The 17423-nt window shown below is 41.1% G+C and overlaps 1 protein-coding gene across 2 annotated transcripts in view; it reads left to right on the top strand.

Annotated features, from left to right (window-relative positions):
- Positions 1–17423, top strand: part of MYRIP (myosin VIIA and Rab interacting protein) — a 1544915-nt gene that overhangs the window by 192027 nt on the left and 1335465 nt on the right. For both annotated transcript variants that reach the window (XM_085631574.1, XM_085631575.1), the window contains exon 2: positions 1390–1512. In XM_085631574.1, the coding sequence (XP_085487700.1) occupies positions 1403–1512 (110 nt within the window). In that variant the 5' untranslated portion in view covers positions 1390–1402. The remainder of the gene's footprint in view (positions 1–1389; positions 1513–17423) is intronic.

The following is a 17423-nucleotide window of genomic DNA, read 5'->3' as shown; positions in this document are numbered from 1 at the left end:
TTGCTTTGCAAATCATGGCTATCACTTTCATTGGATTAGTGAGTTCAGTGGAAGCAAACCAAAGCTATTGAACCCAGAATACATTAGGTTGTCACATGAAAGCCTAGTACTGGAAATAGTGCACACAAAAAATGAAGAATGAAATATGAACAGATTGGAAATAAGGATGTAAGAAGAGAAGATGGAAAGGTTTTGTTCAACTCTGTTTAGGGCACAGTTCACCAATTTTTAACCTCTTGGTGCTGTTTGTATTCTCAAGGTGCAGGCTATCTTCTGCGCAGTTTGGGAGAAATAGCAATGCTCTGAGGAACCTGACATCCTCTGCTGTTGTGTATATAAAAGGGATGTTAGAACAACCAGTGCCTACCTTTCAGAGTACCTGACAGCCAGGAAGGGCCTGAAACCCTGCTGATCCCACTGCTGGAAACGGTAACTATTAGGCAGGGTGGAATACTGGAAGGTGTGGGCAAGCCTCCTGTTGTCTCTGTTCCTTATCAGAACCTCCCTATTCCTCCATTTTTTTCTCCACACATTTCTTGTTGAACCAACAACACAAAATGCAATATTTTCACAGGACGTGTCCTGCAGGTCTGCTGGAGAGGTGGCACAGCTTATCTCACACATGCAAAACTATATATGATCACATTAACCCTATTCTTGATTGTAGGCAGTAGAGATATGTGTGTGTTCTCAACACTGCAAGCTCCATTTCTAAAAAATACCTCACTAGCCATGACTGGTGTGTGTCATTGTGCCTTGTGGCTTCTGCGGGCTGCTGTTTTGCGAACTCCTTCCATGGAGAATAATGCAGCCTCCAGTTGGACATACTGCTGTTGGCTTAAGCCGCATCATGAAAAGAAACTGCCTCAGGAATAGCATTATTTTATAATGAAAATGTTCCCTTTTCAAGTAATTTCATCCTTACGTTGTAGCAAAATAACCTTATTAGGTATGGGGAAACCCCTCAACAGCCAATAAGAGGCAACACCCTCCCTATGTGGAAGCACAGAACGTTCACCCAATTAAATGCTGTACTTAAGGTAATTTGAATGTACAAGTTGTCAAAGCCCCTCTCCCAATAGTGCTTCTGTAGCTCTTTTCCTGTTAAGTACATAAAATATGGCAATAGCTGTGCTGTCTGGTCAGACCTAAAAATGTGGATTCTCTCTAAGGTTTACCAGTCACTTACACTATGTTAAAGTCATTAGACTAAATATGAGGTGAGCGCACAAATCCTAACAAATTAGCAAATTGCTAGTATACTATGAGTACTTCCACTGTATGTTGTCATTTTTTTAAAACAATTCTTGCATTGTGGCTTTAAAAACTCGCACATGTCATAACATGGAGGGATTGCATCTGATCATGTACCATTCGTATTGCTTGCAGGTGACCTGGAGACATGGGGAGGAAACTTGATCTGTCTGGTTTGACTGAAGATGAGGCTGAGCATGTTCTTCAAGTAGTCCAGAGGGATTTTAGCCTACGCAAAAAAGAGGAGGAAAGACTAAGGTAAAGAGACCTTTTTATGTTTGGTGTGTGACAAGTACTTTAATAAAAATTCACAAAGACTGTGGACTGGAAAAACCTTTCAGATGGTGGAGCACATTGTTTTTTGGTAGATATCTCTCTGGCACGTGCAATGATAGTAATTGGTTCTTCTCTAGGTTGCCAGTGAGACATACTATTTTTCTTTGTTTGGGAGACCACAGAGACCATGTTATTGCCACACCATATCATCAACATATTTTAGCCTGAATTGCGCAGCCCCAACATACAAGAATAGACCTGAATTTTACATGATGCCAGGAGCCCTATTTTTTGCAGATCATAAAAAGCAGCCAATTCTAATTTGGCCGTTGCAGTTTGGTATTCAAGAAATAAATGCCAAGTGCAGCCACACATGAGAATTTCATCATTTGTATAAGTTCAACTCGCATATGCTGAGTGACCCTGCAAATGTCTCAATATAGCACATTCACCAGGGTGCCTGTTCCTTCTAGAAGAGGTGTACATGCTTCAGCCCACATTGAATATTCTACATCATTTGCACCCATTCACCAAAGACTTTTGGTAGAAGATTTAGAGAATCAAAATGTATGCCCCTTCTTGGAACATGTTCCACTGCCAAGGAGAATGGGGTTGTGGTAGTGCAATCATGCCCCAGGGTTTTGAGAGGTGGTCTCACCTACTTTACACCTGCAATATAATTTTCGAGACATCTAGTAATGGAGCTATGAATCCCGAAGTTTCTCCTAACCTAATCCTTGTTAAGCAGTCACTGATCAAAACTGCGTCATGGAATGTAGAAGGGGTAACCAAGTTGCTATCAGAGATAGAATGAGGTCAATTTATTCATTCTCATGACATCTGCCACTTTCTGGAGACATGGTGCCTCTCTCCCTTACACAGGAGTGGGTTTACATGTTTTTGTCCAAACACAGTCCAGGTCGGGAGGGGAAGGCCCTCGTTGGGGGGTGGGGGGTTATAGCAATTGGGGGCTCCAGTGCCAAATCAAAATCGTTTCTATCGTCATTATGGCAGCAAACAACAAAAAAGCTTTGACAGACACAATTGGTGGCACCTCACTCTTCAAATGCCGCCTTGTTAGGCCGTTAATGCACAAAAACTCCAGCACCCGTCACCTAATGGTGCCTCTGTGAACAGATTCAAGCAATTCTTTTCAAAATGGAGGTGCACTAAATGTGAGACACAAGAGCCCAAAGTATTTCTTTTCTTTTTTTCACTTTTATTTCATAGTTGTACACAACGACAGCCAACGTGTTTCGTTCCTGTATAAATAATTAACGGAACTTCTTCAGTGCTTCACTTTTTGTAGAGCAGTTTCAAATTTCCAATTAATATTTCTTAGATGTAGTATGGATGTCATCAGGTACCAATATGTAGATTAATCTGACTCGAATAATAAATAGATAGACCGTATCGCTATTCAAAGAAGATCTTTCCATGAAAAGGAGATATCTTTTCTCACCATATAATTCAACAAGCAGATTATTTATGATAAAAATTCTATATATATGATATAGTATGGACCTCAATTTTTTCTTTTGAAATTATATTCACAACTTTTTCAGGTCATACCAATCCTATGCACTGTATTGGTACCATCGGTTTAGTTGCACTGATGTATCAGGATAGAGTGGTTTCAAATGGGTCATCACCCCAGATTGTGGGCACTTTTTGTATCACTTGGCCGCCTTAATAAGCAGTTTCCGTCTGCCTCGATAAGCGGTTCCGTCTACCTCGATAAATTGCCAATTTATCGAGGTACACGGAACCGCTTATCGAGGCAGACGGAAATGAGGCATGAGGCACCAGTCAAGACTGATTTGCATATAGCTGGGTCTGACCTGAGGTGGCGAAGTGAGCTAAAGAATTATGATGGATTCAACCCAGATCTGTGACTGGTGGTGTCAAAAGTTTCATCGCTCCGCCCATCATCTCCTTGTGTTTCCTTTGTTCACCCTACGTTGGCAGAGTATGCCCAGACGTGGGTCCCTTGCTCACTTTGCCATTGGACTCAAGCTAGCCTGGTTGATGAAGGGTATTACCCAGAAACCGGTCCCAGGATGCTTGTTTCAGGTTCAGGGAAGACCTGGCTTGGCAGTTCGGGCTGGACTGTTTCCATGAGACTGAGATTGTGTTAATCCCTGCACCCCATGGCAGGCACCTCAAGATGCCTGCCACAAGGTGTAGGTATCAACCGGAGACCTCAAAAATGCTTTCTGACAGGCTTCCCATGTCGGAAGGCACGGCATGGAAAGCCTGTCAGAAACCCTGCATTGTAATCCGGACGGCGTAAAACGCCATCCATATGGATTATGAGCTGGCTTCTGACTGGCTCAAGGAGCCGTCAGAATTCAGCTGTAATGACCAGCCGGTTTCAACTCCTTGTATTGTAATCAGGCAGTCCGAATTAAAAATGACGATGTGGGTCGGAAAGGCTCTGACCAGTGGTCGGAGGCTTTCCCACTGATATTGTAATCAGCCCCCTAGTCTATAATGGTCCTCAGTCGGCCTACACATCTAGTATAGTGCCTCATAAAAAGTTTATCTGCTGCTTTTCTGCTACTCATGTCTTCAACAGATACTTGCCTATGACTAGAGCCTATGCCAGGATGTACTTAATAACTAACTTCATGGACTTGCGCGGTCATGATCATCAGGGGTGTTTCTTTTATGTCCCAAATTAGTCTATGTTCCAATAAATTTCCTCAAACTATTGTTGATATTTTTTTATAATATTACCACTTGATTAATGCAGTTAGACATATTTTACTGTAGTGAACTGTGAAATATGGCGAAAAGTAAAGAGAATGGCTTTTAGGAAATCTAAAGTAAAGTCCTCTTACAAAGATTAATATTACAAAAAGTGTTTCCTGTCCAAATCCATCTTGCAGATCATCACATAAATCTTCACACAATTGTGCATCTCACATGTTTTATGAAATGTAGCAACTATTGGTCAAAGATTCCAAGGGTCATATAGAAATAAAACAGTAAATTAATATAGAAGTAACTATTTATTTAACTTAGTAGTACTCAGTTGATGCCTAGTCTGTTTATTGTGTTCCTTTGTTTGTTCTCATAAAACCTACTTTCATTTTCCTTAAATATGCTCCAAGGTGTATGATTGTGTTGACCTTTGCACTACTATTGCCACATTCTTGTTACCAATGAGTTTCCTTATTAAAATGATGTACTTACCATATAATGATGGTGAGAAATCCTAAATTGGCTTTTCTGCATTAGAAGGCCTTACCCACTCTGTTTTATCTGGGAAGAAAAATTTCTTCAGGCCTTTGGTGACCCTGCTGGCCCCTTTCTGTTTCTAAAGATTTTAATCATTTAATTATAGATTTGTTGCGAAATTACTCTAATGTTACCAGCTGGCTTGATGTCACCCCATTCACCATGTTCCAGTACTACGCCTTCTTTTGCCAAATCATTATTTTCAGGTGTGTTATTCCAGTAGATTTAGTCAACATAAATGAATACTGCAACTCTCAGTGTGAAAGAGATTGCTAAAGAAAATCCAAGGGTCGATAAATTGTGTCCCTGTTGATATGAAGTCATCTGGTGACCTTAAATTACTGTTTCACACAGAAGACCTATGATGACCACTCATAGTGGATACAATGTGCTGTGATACCTAGAACACCACTTACCTGAGCTCATAATCGATTATAAGGACGCAAGACACTATTGGTGATTTTGTGTGCTGGGCAGAATACTGTTATTGAATTGAGTTGCGTTGATTGGGGTACGTTTTGATGATGGTTCAGTGTTATCTGTACATTTCTGTACACTTCTTACTCTAGCCAGAATTGTATATTAACTGCTTGTGCCTATTTCTTTTACTAGTCAATTAAGGTTAGGAGGATGTACTTTCAATAAATAATATACTTTATAAATAAAAACACCATATCCAGTGAATAATTATTTTATAGAGAATATAGAGACACTATCTAAACATAGTAGTAGAAGTCACCAGATAGAAAGTACAAATAGTTGGTAGAATATGTTTTCATTACACCTGATCATATTTCAATTCAAAAAGGTAATTATTAGTCACAATTAGGCGTAAAAATAAATAATGAATCTTCTTGACTGGTTGAAATTTAACTATAAAGAAACTTTTCTAGTAAACTCTTTCTGCCTTTAAAATACTTTACCTGAACTCATATACACCGGTGTAACCACATTTCTGGTTATAGATGCTGAAATCTATGAATAAGATCTTCAAAACAGTTTAAGCATGTGCAGCTAAATCTTTAGCATCAATGGTAAGGATATATTTATGCACTGTAGTGATTTCCAAAAATACTTTTCCATATGGTTAATATATTGAGGGATCCGATATTTTGATACCACTTACAGGTTTACAAAAAAACAACACTTGCAACTATGCTATATTATTGTGCACTTTGTTTTGGAGAAGGTATGTTTGGATCCTTGATGATGATCTTTCAAATACAAATCTATATAAATGTTTTTTCAGTGTTTTCCTTTGTGTGTTCTAAGACATGCAGACGTTGCATCAACTCAGCAAGTAATGACCATAATGTGTGAGCCATCAATGTGTTTTACTCCATTTTTCATAGTTTTGTGTAGGCCTATAGACTTCTATTGTGAATAATTGCAAGGAGTTACCAGTTAGGAGGACCTGATATGATAGTTTTTCTATATTTCTATGGAATATGTCATTTTGTCATGTTTAACTTGGTTTGACTAATTGAATTAATAACATGTTTGACAGCTTTATAGCGGGGAGGTTTTTATTTCAGGCCTACAACAGGCTATCGGGAGTCATTGTAGTGTTGCCTGCAAAGCACCACAATGCTATGTTGTCTTAAATATTTTTACAATGTCTATCCAAATAGTGATGGATGTGCAAGGGGTTGTGATCCCACATACATGATAATATCAGAAAATGCTCACAGATTATTATGAATGCCATTGCCTTTTGTAGTTGAAGGAAAGCAACATATGTTCTAAAGCTTAATGTAAAATGAACCTAAGTTTTACTGTCTTAACATGCATGGGAAACCATTGATTCATAAAATGTCAATTGAATACCTTGATGAATTCTTCCCATGTTATTGGGGCTGCAAGAATTTCATATTGGTCCTTTGTGACCTCAATCGTCTCTAAATCTTCAAAAAACACTTCAGAAGTTTGTGCCGCTGGCGAGGCCTCTCCCTTAGTATAAAGCTGTTTATAGTAGTCTTTAAATGCATTCAGTACTCCTGCCAGGGTATCCTGAACCTGATCTAAATGATCTTTAATTTTACAAATTTGATTAGTCACTTCCCGCTGTTGCAGCCGTTTTGCCAAGACCCGTTCAGCATTTTCTCCAAGTTCATATAGCTCAGACCTATGTTGCAAGTATTTGGCTTCCACCTCCGCTCCAAAATATTGATGGATTTTAGATTTGGTGATTGCGATTAACTGTTGGCAATCTTCTATATTCTACCCCCCCCCTCTCACTTTTCTCATGAGTTCAAACTCAGCTGTCCTTAATTGTTCGACCCATTTTCGAATTTCCTCCTTTAATGCTTTCTGTCGGGATATGGAAAAGCTCAAGGTCTCGCCTCGGCCTCCTGCTTTGAAAGCATCCCAGACAGTGACTTCAGAGGATGTGTTTCTATTGATGTCAAAGAATTCCACAATCCACTTGGCCATATGCTCACAATATCGTTGATCGTGCAAAATTCTCCTTTCAAAGCTCCAGGGCCTTCGAGTTCTCGTAACGCCACTCAATGGGATTTCAGTTACTAGAGGATTGTGGTCTGAGATAATCCTCAGAAAGCTCTCAATTTTGACTATTTCAGCCAATTGGCTAGAAATGAAAAAAGTGTCCAATCGGACGAATTCGTTATGAGGGGCCAAATAAAAGGTAAACCCTAAATCAACTGCTCTATGCTTACACCAAATATCATCCAGCCCTAGTTCCCTCACCAATCCTTAAAGGGCTTTGAAAACTCTGACTTTCCTTTGCTGATATGGCAAATCAGCATTCATATTGAAATTGCTATCTAGGTGAATATTAAGTATCAAAAGGTGTGGCCATAAGACCAATTCTACACTTAGGTGATTTATTATATCAGGATCATCTAAGTTGGATCCGTAAACAGAACAAATTGAAATAGAGGTGTTATTTACTGCGAAGTTATTTTCTGCAATGACCCAGCGTCCCAGCTTATTTTCTTTGACTCGTTTATAAGTACCCAGGCCATGTTTTGCTAAAATCACCACCCCTCTAGTTGTTGTCCCTTGCCGAGTATAGGCTATCAAATCAAAGCCTCGATCCCTCATCCACCATCGTTTGTTCCAGGGTATGTGGGCCTCCTGAAGGTATACTAGATCGATCTGCATTAATCGAAGATTCTTAGCCAACATACCCCTTTTTTTCCTGTCATTGAGGCCACAGATATTTAATGATCCAATACGAATTTTACACATCATCCTTGTATTTGATATTCTTAATGTCAAAACTTTCCATATGGTATACTTGATTATGAACAAACATAGAAATCATTTCATTCCTCCTTAAATACATTAAAGTGCCATGACACATACAACAAAGAAAATCAGCACACAAGTACTTAGCCCTCCTCCTCCTTTCCTCCCCCAACCTACACCCTGACTCCACCCCCTCCCCTGCCCATACCACCCTTCACAAGCGACTAGACCTTCCAGGTCTGGTAATGAAGTGGTAGCCCTCCCGCATTCCCGCTCCGTCTGCAATTCTACCGTTGGCTCTCAAAAAGAAAGAAAAGAGAAGAAAGGGGGGGGGGGGAATTTTACAGCTAGAGAAAAAGAGAGAGGGAAAAAAGAGCTGCACCACAATTATTATTAATCCCCCCTGCATAAATGGAGTTTAGTCAAGAGATTGCAAAAACTCTTTAGCTTGAATTTCTGGGCCCCTTTATTTTGAAAGGTTTGGATCAGCTGGTGAATTTGCCAGTGCCTTTCCACTGTGGAATGACAATAATCGGGCCTGCCAAAACCAAGTATGAAAGATCACTGTCGATCTGGACGGGATAGATTGTAAATTGCCTGATGCAAAAGGAAATTCCCTATATAAATTAAAATAGCCCGGGGTTTGCTCCCAGCTGTCGATGAGGACCTTTACTGCTTAAATGGAAACCTGTGTTTTCGCGCTGCACCTCTTGAGCCCAATCCCAGTTTCCTAACTCAGGGAGAGCCCCCTTAAGGTGATTGACCATGAATTTTAAAATGTTACCCCCCTCCGTCCCTTCCCAAGACCCTAAGTTATTCCGTCTCATTTTATTTTTGAAAACCTCAAGTTTCCATCGAGTGTCTGACATTTGGTTTTCCAATGACACTGTCATTTCTCTATGAGATGAAGCTTAGTTTTCCAGGGTATTCACTCTTCTCTCCACCTCATTCATTCTTTCCAAAAACTCAGAGCAAGTCTTTGCAATCTTTCGAATGGTTCCCTGCATTTTCCTACAGGCTGTCTGGACTCTCTGGTTTTCAATAGGTGTTTCTTCACTATGGGCCATGATGCAGTGGTATATAGATTCCAGAGAGGCAGGCTAGGTTGTTTATAAAGTATTATCTGGTACTGATGTATTCCCTTCTAGAGCTAGGGAGATGGAGTAATCCCAGAGAAGCCCACCAGCATTTATTTCATTTATTTTACTGCTTCTATCATGACTGTGGCAGTATTAGTCAAAGCCTTATCTTGCCCCCCCATCTGAGTCACTAGAGTCTGACGCATGGCCCTGGCCCTCTGAATCAGGCCAATCCAAAATGTCTGAGAGGGAACAGAACTTATCTCCTCCTTCAATCCTATGCTCCCTGCTGGTAGCAGGTTTTACACCTGACCCCTCCACATCCACCATGTTAATGGGACCAGGCGCCTGGCACATGTTGGATCCCCCTGCTGAGGATAGATGATCCTTTTTCTGCTGTAGGCATACTCCCCCTCCCACCCCAGACCCAACTGGAGTCTGTATTGCCCCCTGTCCCACTGCAGCTTCAAGGTTTAAAGGCTGGCTCACCTTTGTATCCGTGGGGGTCAGCTGCAAATTTGTTTTTGTAGAGCGTGCCATTCATCAAGTGTAGATTGCCAGATCCATTATCCAAGTCCTGTAAAACTACATTTGCCAGGATTATGGGGGAAGGGGCATCAGATGCTAAAGATGTCTTTTTGATAGGCAGTTTCCCTGTTTCCCTCACAGTAGTACATGGGGGTTGCTTGAAAAAGCCATGCTAAGTTCCTTCCAGTTCAGGTGCTGATGCCCGAGTCTGTCTTCATAGGGAGGTCCTTTACAACTGGAGCAGCCGCTGAGTGATTTTGATCAACTTTAGCAGCCTTGGCTGGAGACATTGTCGGGATGCCGGACAGAAATGCCCCTTTTCCAGCATCAACAGTCTCACTCGAGAGGGAGACCAACCGATAGACAAAACTGCTCCAAAAACGGCAGACTTGAGCTGCCCGAGCCGAAAGCCAGCCAAAGATTTTCCCTCTGCGGTCTGCTCACTCCATACAGGCACTGGCTGTCTTCTGTGGCATGCTATACGGCGGGAGGGATGCAAAACGTGATTACGGGACGAGTCAGATGGGAGACCTACCAGAGGCCGCAACTACACCACCGCCATCTTGCCGCTACCTGCAAAGAAATTTCTGAGTGCTAGTCGAAAGCCCAGCCCCCTTTTTCTCATAATCTCTCTAGCCCAGGGCAAAGCCACTGGTCCTGATGGCATTCCCCTGGAGTTCTATAGGGCATTCCTGCAGCCTTTGCGGCAAGATATAACTCAACTATTTCAGTTTGCCTAAAAGGGATATATCCCCTATTCATGACAGAGGACAACTACAGTCATGTTAAAAAAAAATTTAAAAAAAGGGAAGCCGGAGTTAATTCCATCATCATATAGGCCTATATCACTTATAAATTGTGATAAGATATACTCAAAAGTACTTGCAACCATGCTGGGTAAGGTCATCACTCCTTTAGTCTCAATCCTTCAACATGGGTTCATCCCCGATAGGACAGATCATGTACGCCATGTTATAGCCCTTCTTGACTGGGCTCAGGTCACGGATTCACCACTGGGGGGTTGCCCTGTTGGATGCCGAGAAAGCATTTGGCTGGGTTTCCTGGCGGTTTCTGTGGTCTGTCCTGCAATGGAAGGGGACATGTGGGGAATTCATTCAGGCTGTCAAGGCATTGTACCTTTCACCGAAGGCTGTAATCCACATTTCAGGGTGGGACTCAATCCCATTGATATTATATTGACCCTTTTCTTAAAAAACTAGAGCTGAATCTTAACATCAAGCCAGTGAGGGTCAGTGATGTCGATTTTAGAGCATTGGCATACACGGATGACATCGCGATACTCACTACTGATGTCGCTCCTGCACTTATAGAGGTGAAGGCTTTAGCTGAACAGTGTGGCACCCTTTCAGGTTATAAACTGAATATGGATAAAACTCAGATTCTCTGTTCAGGGAATATTCGCCCCGTAGGGTGTTCAAGAAGCAACTTATTTGGGGCTCAAAATTTCAGCTCTGGTAGACAAAATTCCTGAGCTGAATATTGGCCCAATAATAGAACATTGTAATAAAACATTGGAGAGGGTAGAACACCTGCACCTTTCTCTATATGGGCAAAGTAATGTGATTAAATGCCGGTCCTCCCCACATTTGTATATATTTTTTGAATTATCCCTCTAGAATTTTCCTCATCTTGTTTAGCACGGATAGAGAAGATATGTTATAGATTGTAATGGGGGTATCGCAAACCAAGGAGAGGGCGGCTAAATGGATGACCCTTCCAAGACAGAGCGGGGGATGGGCTATGCCCAATTTTCTCCTTTACTACTGGCCATCTATTTTACAGCATATTGGTATTCTGTTAGTAGGGGACAAGGCTGAAATTCCGGTGGAGGCCATACCGACCATATATGAACTAGGGTTGGGGAACAAAGTCAAGGGCTGTCTGGTCAGGATATTGGAACCCAGCTATTATAAAAAGACCAAATTTAAAATATTAAAAGCTGGCTATAAGGTATGGAGACTGGTGCGGCGGAAACTGAAGATCCCAAATTTGAATGTGTATATCCAACTCTTTGCACCACCCTCCCTCCGATTTTCCAGGAACAGGTCATCTTTAGATGGAGGAGAAATGGAATTAATCTTCTGGGTAATTTTTATTGGAAAGTTCAATCCTTATCGTTGACGAATCTACAGGATGACTTTGGGGTGGGAAAGAGTTTTTTAAAAAGTATTTGCAGATACAAAGTTTTTTTGGGGCTAATGTGAACAGGCCGTCTCTGAATTTAGAAAAGATCCCTATGGTGGAGATTATATGGAGGAAGCCCCGGACTGGGAAGATTTATCATAATCTGCTTCAAGCTTCCCCAGATGATATTGAAGCTCAGAACGCATAATGGGAGAATAGGCTTGGAGCAGCAGCTATTAATATTGAGGTCTCATTGGAACTGGCAAATCAGATTCAGCTAACTGGGAGTCTTATGAGGCAACACTTTGTCTGTTTTTGACCCCGGCAAAGACAGCGAAATGGGGGGGAACAAGGGGAGGGAAATGCAACAGATGTGGCTTACAGGCAGCTGATACTATACACATGATTTTCTCTTGCCCTAGAATGGATGTCTTGAAGGATATCGAGGTCTTCTTACTTATAGTTTTAGGGGTCTCTGTGTCAATTAAACCTGCACTTTCAATCCTGTGATTATTGAATAACACAGAGACAAATAAGGGGACTAGATCAGAGATAGGGTTTTTGTTCATTGCAGTGGCCATTGCCTGCTGGAGTATCACCTCCCAATGGGTAAGCAGTGACCCCCCAACTTTCTCAAGCTGGCAGGCAAGGATGCTTGCTATTTAGAGAGCGAAGGAAAAGAGTTGGGGCAGAGAATCTGGGCACCTATCGCTGGATTGGTGAATCAATAATAGTTGACCACAGTGAACTCGGTATAGGCAGTCTTTATAGAATCTTCAGGAGGAATGGTAGTAAGGGATCAGCAGGCACAGACAGGTAGGGACAACGTAACTCTGTTCTAAACCTGCAATGCCTGCCTGCTGATTATGTTAATCATGGAATTAGTGAATTTCATACCAGATTATTCTATTTACTGCACTGGCACTTTCTTTCTTATGCAAATTAACAATGGATGGAATGATATGAACTGTTTTGTCCTTGTATATACTGTATGAATTGAATGGTTTTAACTTGCAGGTTTGTTTTTATCTCTTCCTCTTTTCTCTATTCACGTTATTTAATGTGCAATTTAGTATGTGAAGAAATGCCATGACATGTATTACTGAATTTTTTTGCAAGTGGAAAAAAATCAATTAAAAAAAACATTTTTTTAGATGAATACCTTGATGAAAATTCGTTACACTATTTAGAAAAAAAAAATAAGGTAGTTTGACATTACTTGCCAGTTTACCTCATACAGAATCATGACTTTGATTTAAGTGAATAACCTATTGCCTTGGATCTATTTAGTGAACGGTTTCCACAAGAGAAGGGCTTAAGACCCTGTAGGAGGAGAATGTTGTGACACGTTGTCAGAAAAAGATTTTGAAGAACATTTTGAGTGATAATTCATTTGATTAATCATAAGTGTTAACCCAATACTATTGATCATGCATAGCAGTACAGCATACTCTTCGGTGTGGACGCTTTTAGTAATCCCTGGGTGGGTTTGGGATTTTCATTCTTCATTTTAATAGGGCAGGAAACTTCACTGAATTTTGGGTCCCTGTTTTTCACTGCTTAGAACAAATATTGACATATGTTTTGGATCCAATTTCATTATATGCAGATATTGTGGCTGTGTGTGACTCCACACAGCAGCACCTACAGAATATATCAACATGATTGGCCCACTAACACAAACTAAGCATATTGCAGCTAGTGTTTTAATACCTAAATAACAAAAATCATGCTACTTAAATACTGGCAGGATAGTGTTTCACTAGAACGACTGCCTCCTATAATTATCTTAAATCAGGGATGCATAAAAATATGCCAAGCTCATAAAGTGAAGTCCGCCAATGCTGTTTTTATTATTCACCCACCTATATGGTAATTGTTCTTTGGACACCTTCCTCAAAGCTTAGAATGTTATGATTATTTCTCTTATTAAAGTCTATTCTCTATTTTATGGTTGTATGTCACCACATTTTCAGAATAGGTAGAAGCGGACTTTACTTTGTTAATAGTGGGCATTGTGAATGGCGCACCACTTCCATAATTATTCTAATGTTTGGGAGAACGGTCATCCAGTCCCAAACGTATTTTACATTATGTCCCTTTAACCTAGTTTGGGATAGCTTGATGAGAAATTCAAAGACCAAACATCCAAAATGAGTTAAGGGTGAGATTGTGTGGTGGCTTTGAGTGTTGAGAAGTCAAGTATAGAACAGTTTTACATTGTTGGGAGAAATAATCAGACATGCTTAATGAGTTAATGAATGCTGAAGTGAGCTGTGATCATTTTTGAAATATTTTCAAATGTCAGGTTGGAGCTATAAACCACAAATCCATGACTGCTAAAATACACAAGTTATATTCACAAAGTTGTTCTATAATGTCACAATTTCAATAGTAGTGTATGTCCCATTACAGTAGTAAAAGGAGCACAAAGAAGAATCCGTTTTCATAGGGTTTTAAATCAGACTTGTATTCAGCTGACTGCTGTATGTCTAAATTAGTACATGCTGAGATTATTAAACATAGGATGCAAGCGATATACAATAGATTTCAAACATATACTCTGATACCTTATCTTCAGTCTGTAAGTAGAGTAGCCAAAAAGTGATATTTTGTATTAATCTTTACTGACCAATAGATTATATATATGCTTCAGAGGAAATTTAATAAAATGATAAATATTTGCAATGTACAGGGACAACACAACTGCTTGAATAGTTTATAATTTGCATAAGTCCTATTAGAAGGCTAAAGACAAAAGCATTTTACTTTGACATTTATGCTATGCCTCTGTTACAAAGAAATGTGTCAATAAGACTTCAGAAATTAGGTATTTAGTCAAAACTATCTCCTGGGTGAAGGGATGTTAGACCAGTTTGGGTTTGTTTTGGAGTTGGGTTCCCCAAAGGCACTAAACATCAGTATCGCAGAATAAAAGATATGGCGGGCTCTTTCTTTGATGGGTGAAATCAACTCTCCAAAAGTAATTAAACTTAAAAAACACTGTTCTGTTTCTAGAAATGCTAATGAATCCTTAACGGGATTAAAGCTACTCCTACTCATTATGTATATTTCTCCATAAATCCTATGGTAGAGCTATTAATATGTTTCCACATTGAACCTGTGAATGCAAAAGTATATTTCTTAAAGATATTTGATGCGTATGTGCTCTAATGGAAAAACTAGCCTAGGCATGTCGGGGCTAAAAAGAGCTAAAGGAGAGGGAAAGTCCTGGAATATGAGGTATGCAGCCTGAAATCACCCACTCCGTACTTTATTTTGAGAAAGATAATGTAGGCATGCTTGTTCTGGTTCATATTTTGTTTCTCAATATATTGCAGTGCCTGAAGGCCCTACTGGATCTTAATGCTATGAAAAGTATGTGATGACAAGACTTGCCTATGTTTTTATTGGTTTTCTTGTGTGTATCTCTAAACTTGAAAATTTAATAAACCCAGTTTGACTGAAATGTTGAAGTCTGCAAGGCACAGTGAATTCATAAACGGGTGGCATACCGTCTTTGTCCCTGATTGGATATCCTAGGGTTTTCCTATGTTATCTTGGGGCTCTTACTATAAATTGGTATTTTCTTGCACCAACTTTTAAAAGCTGAATGTTCTGGTCTGCATTTCCTTCCTTCCTACATCTTTGGTTGTGTGAATTTGTGTGTTTATGTTAAGAACACAGACAGAACTGCTTGCAGAAAGGTACACAGACATCACTGGTGTATCTTAGTGGGTTTATGTGTATCATTTTTCATTGTTGGAGAGAATTGGGCATGTATGTGAATGCCAAAATACCATGCCAGAAGAGGAGAGCACTCTCAACGTCTTTGCTAAGTTCAGCCAGGGGCCAAATCCTTTCCTTATTCACAGGGCCCCCTCTTGCCATCCCTCAAATGCAAAGGTAGGCTGCTTCATATTCCAAACGCTGCTGAGAAAATCATTGTGTTCTACAGTTTATCTACCAAGCAAGCTTGACTGTTGGTATAAATGTGTGTTTTAGCTTCTTGAAGGTCTATTATTTGTTTTTGAGTGATTTAGCCATAGGCATATAAAAGAAAAGTTGATGTTTGTTATTCAACACCATCCTATTGAATTAGGTGTGACAAATATTGGCCTGCTAGTCACCGGTGTTGTGTAATATCTGGTATCCCCTTGGGATCATGTATCCCCTGCTCTTCGGATGTCTTTGGAGAATTAACTCAGCCCCTGCAAAATCAGACAGAAGCAGTCGATCTCTGCTCGGGCTGTGAGCAGGGCTACACGATTTAGTGGGATTGAGATACCAAACCGAGCTCACGCTATAAATTATATGACTTTCTCTAATGTTACCAAATATTACACAACACCGGTAGTCCAGTACACAGAGATAAACAGATTTTTTGAATCGTTATCTTTGCTCATTTTCAGGAGCCGGCATGATTTATGTTGTGTTCCCCGTGCGCAGCAGTGCCAGATAATTAATGCCGGGATCTGCGGGCATCTGGAGCCGGGGATCCCGTGTCCCAGTTAAATAAGACATGGACCCCATAGTGGTGATAACGGAGCTCCAGCGTGTGTAGTCACTGAAATCACCTCTGCCTTTGCTCATCTTTATTATACCCGTCAGGTGAGGAACTGGATGGGAACATTCAATCACAGTAGAGGGGGCTTAACAGTAACGCCACTCTGACATGCCGCACTGGTGGTCTGTTCCATGCCGCACCCGTTACATCACCGGTGTAACACTAAATTCCTCCCCAAAACAGATTACACTAACATGCAAGTCACTCTGAATAACCACATCAACAACTACCACGTTCCAACAGTCCCAAGGTGGCAAATGCATAAAATTGCACACATATACATATCACATATGAAATAGAACAGTTTTACATGAAATTGTCCTTCAGTCTACAGGATGGCTCAGGGTTTCTTATCAGGTTATACCAGGTGCCTCCAAGACGCCCGGGCACACTCTCAGGAGGCGCCACTGGGGAATCTTCTGAAGCACCGGACCTGTTTGCGACCCTTTTTACTTCTGGGGTGAGCATCTTCAATTCATTCTTGCCAGTCTGCCACTTACCATGCTTCATGATTCAGATGACTCGCTGGATGCATTAATCCCAGCACGTCTCCTCCCCTAGCACCTCCATAGACAACGGGATGGGGCAGGACCTTGCAGTTACACATCGAACATATTCCACGGTGTCCTCAGCATCAGCCTCCTCCTGGGGGTAGCTGCCCTGGGGTGACACAAGATGTAGTCTGCCGGATTCAAAGCCCGGGATGGTATTCCACTTGACAATTGTACTCCTGCAATTGGAGCATCAATTTTTCAATTCGAGGAGGCGGTTTGGAGGCTGTACCAGCGAACCGGGGAAGAAGAGGCTTTTGGTCCATTGCTACGACAAACGGATGGCCATATACATATTGGTGGAAGTGGCAACATCCCCAATCAATAGCTATTGCCTCCTTTTCAATTTGGGAATATCTCTGCTCCATGTCTGTTGAGTGACTTGCGAATGCCACAGGGGCCCAATCTTCCTCGGCCAGGCTCCGCTGTAGCAGGACCGCTCCCAGTCCTTGAGGACCAGCATCGACGGCAGCCAGCGTCAGTTTGTGTGGTTCAAAGAAGGCCAATGTCGTGCTGGAGCACAGGGCATCTTTGATTGCCTGGAATGACGTGTGCTGTTCTGGACCC

The sequence above is a fragment of the Triturus cristatus genome, chromosome 10 (genome assembly GCF_964204655.1).
Source record: "Triturus cristatus chromosome 10, aTriCri1.1, whole genome shotgun sequence".
Lineage (NCBI taxonomy): Eukaryota > Metazoa > Chordata > Amphibia > Caudata > Salamandridae > Triturus > Triturus cristatus.
Note: the sequence above shows the minus strand (reverse complement) of the source record. Positions and strands in the feature narration are given on the sequence as shown.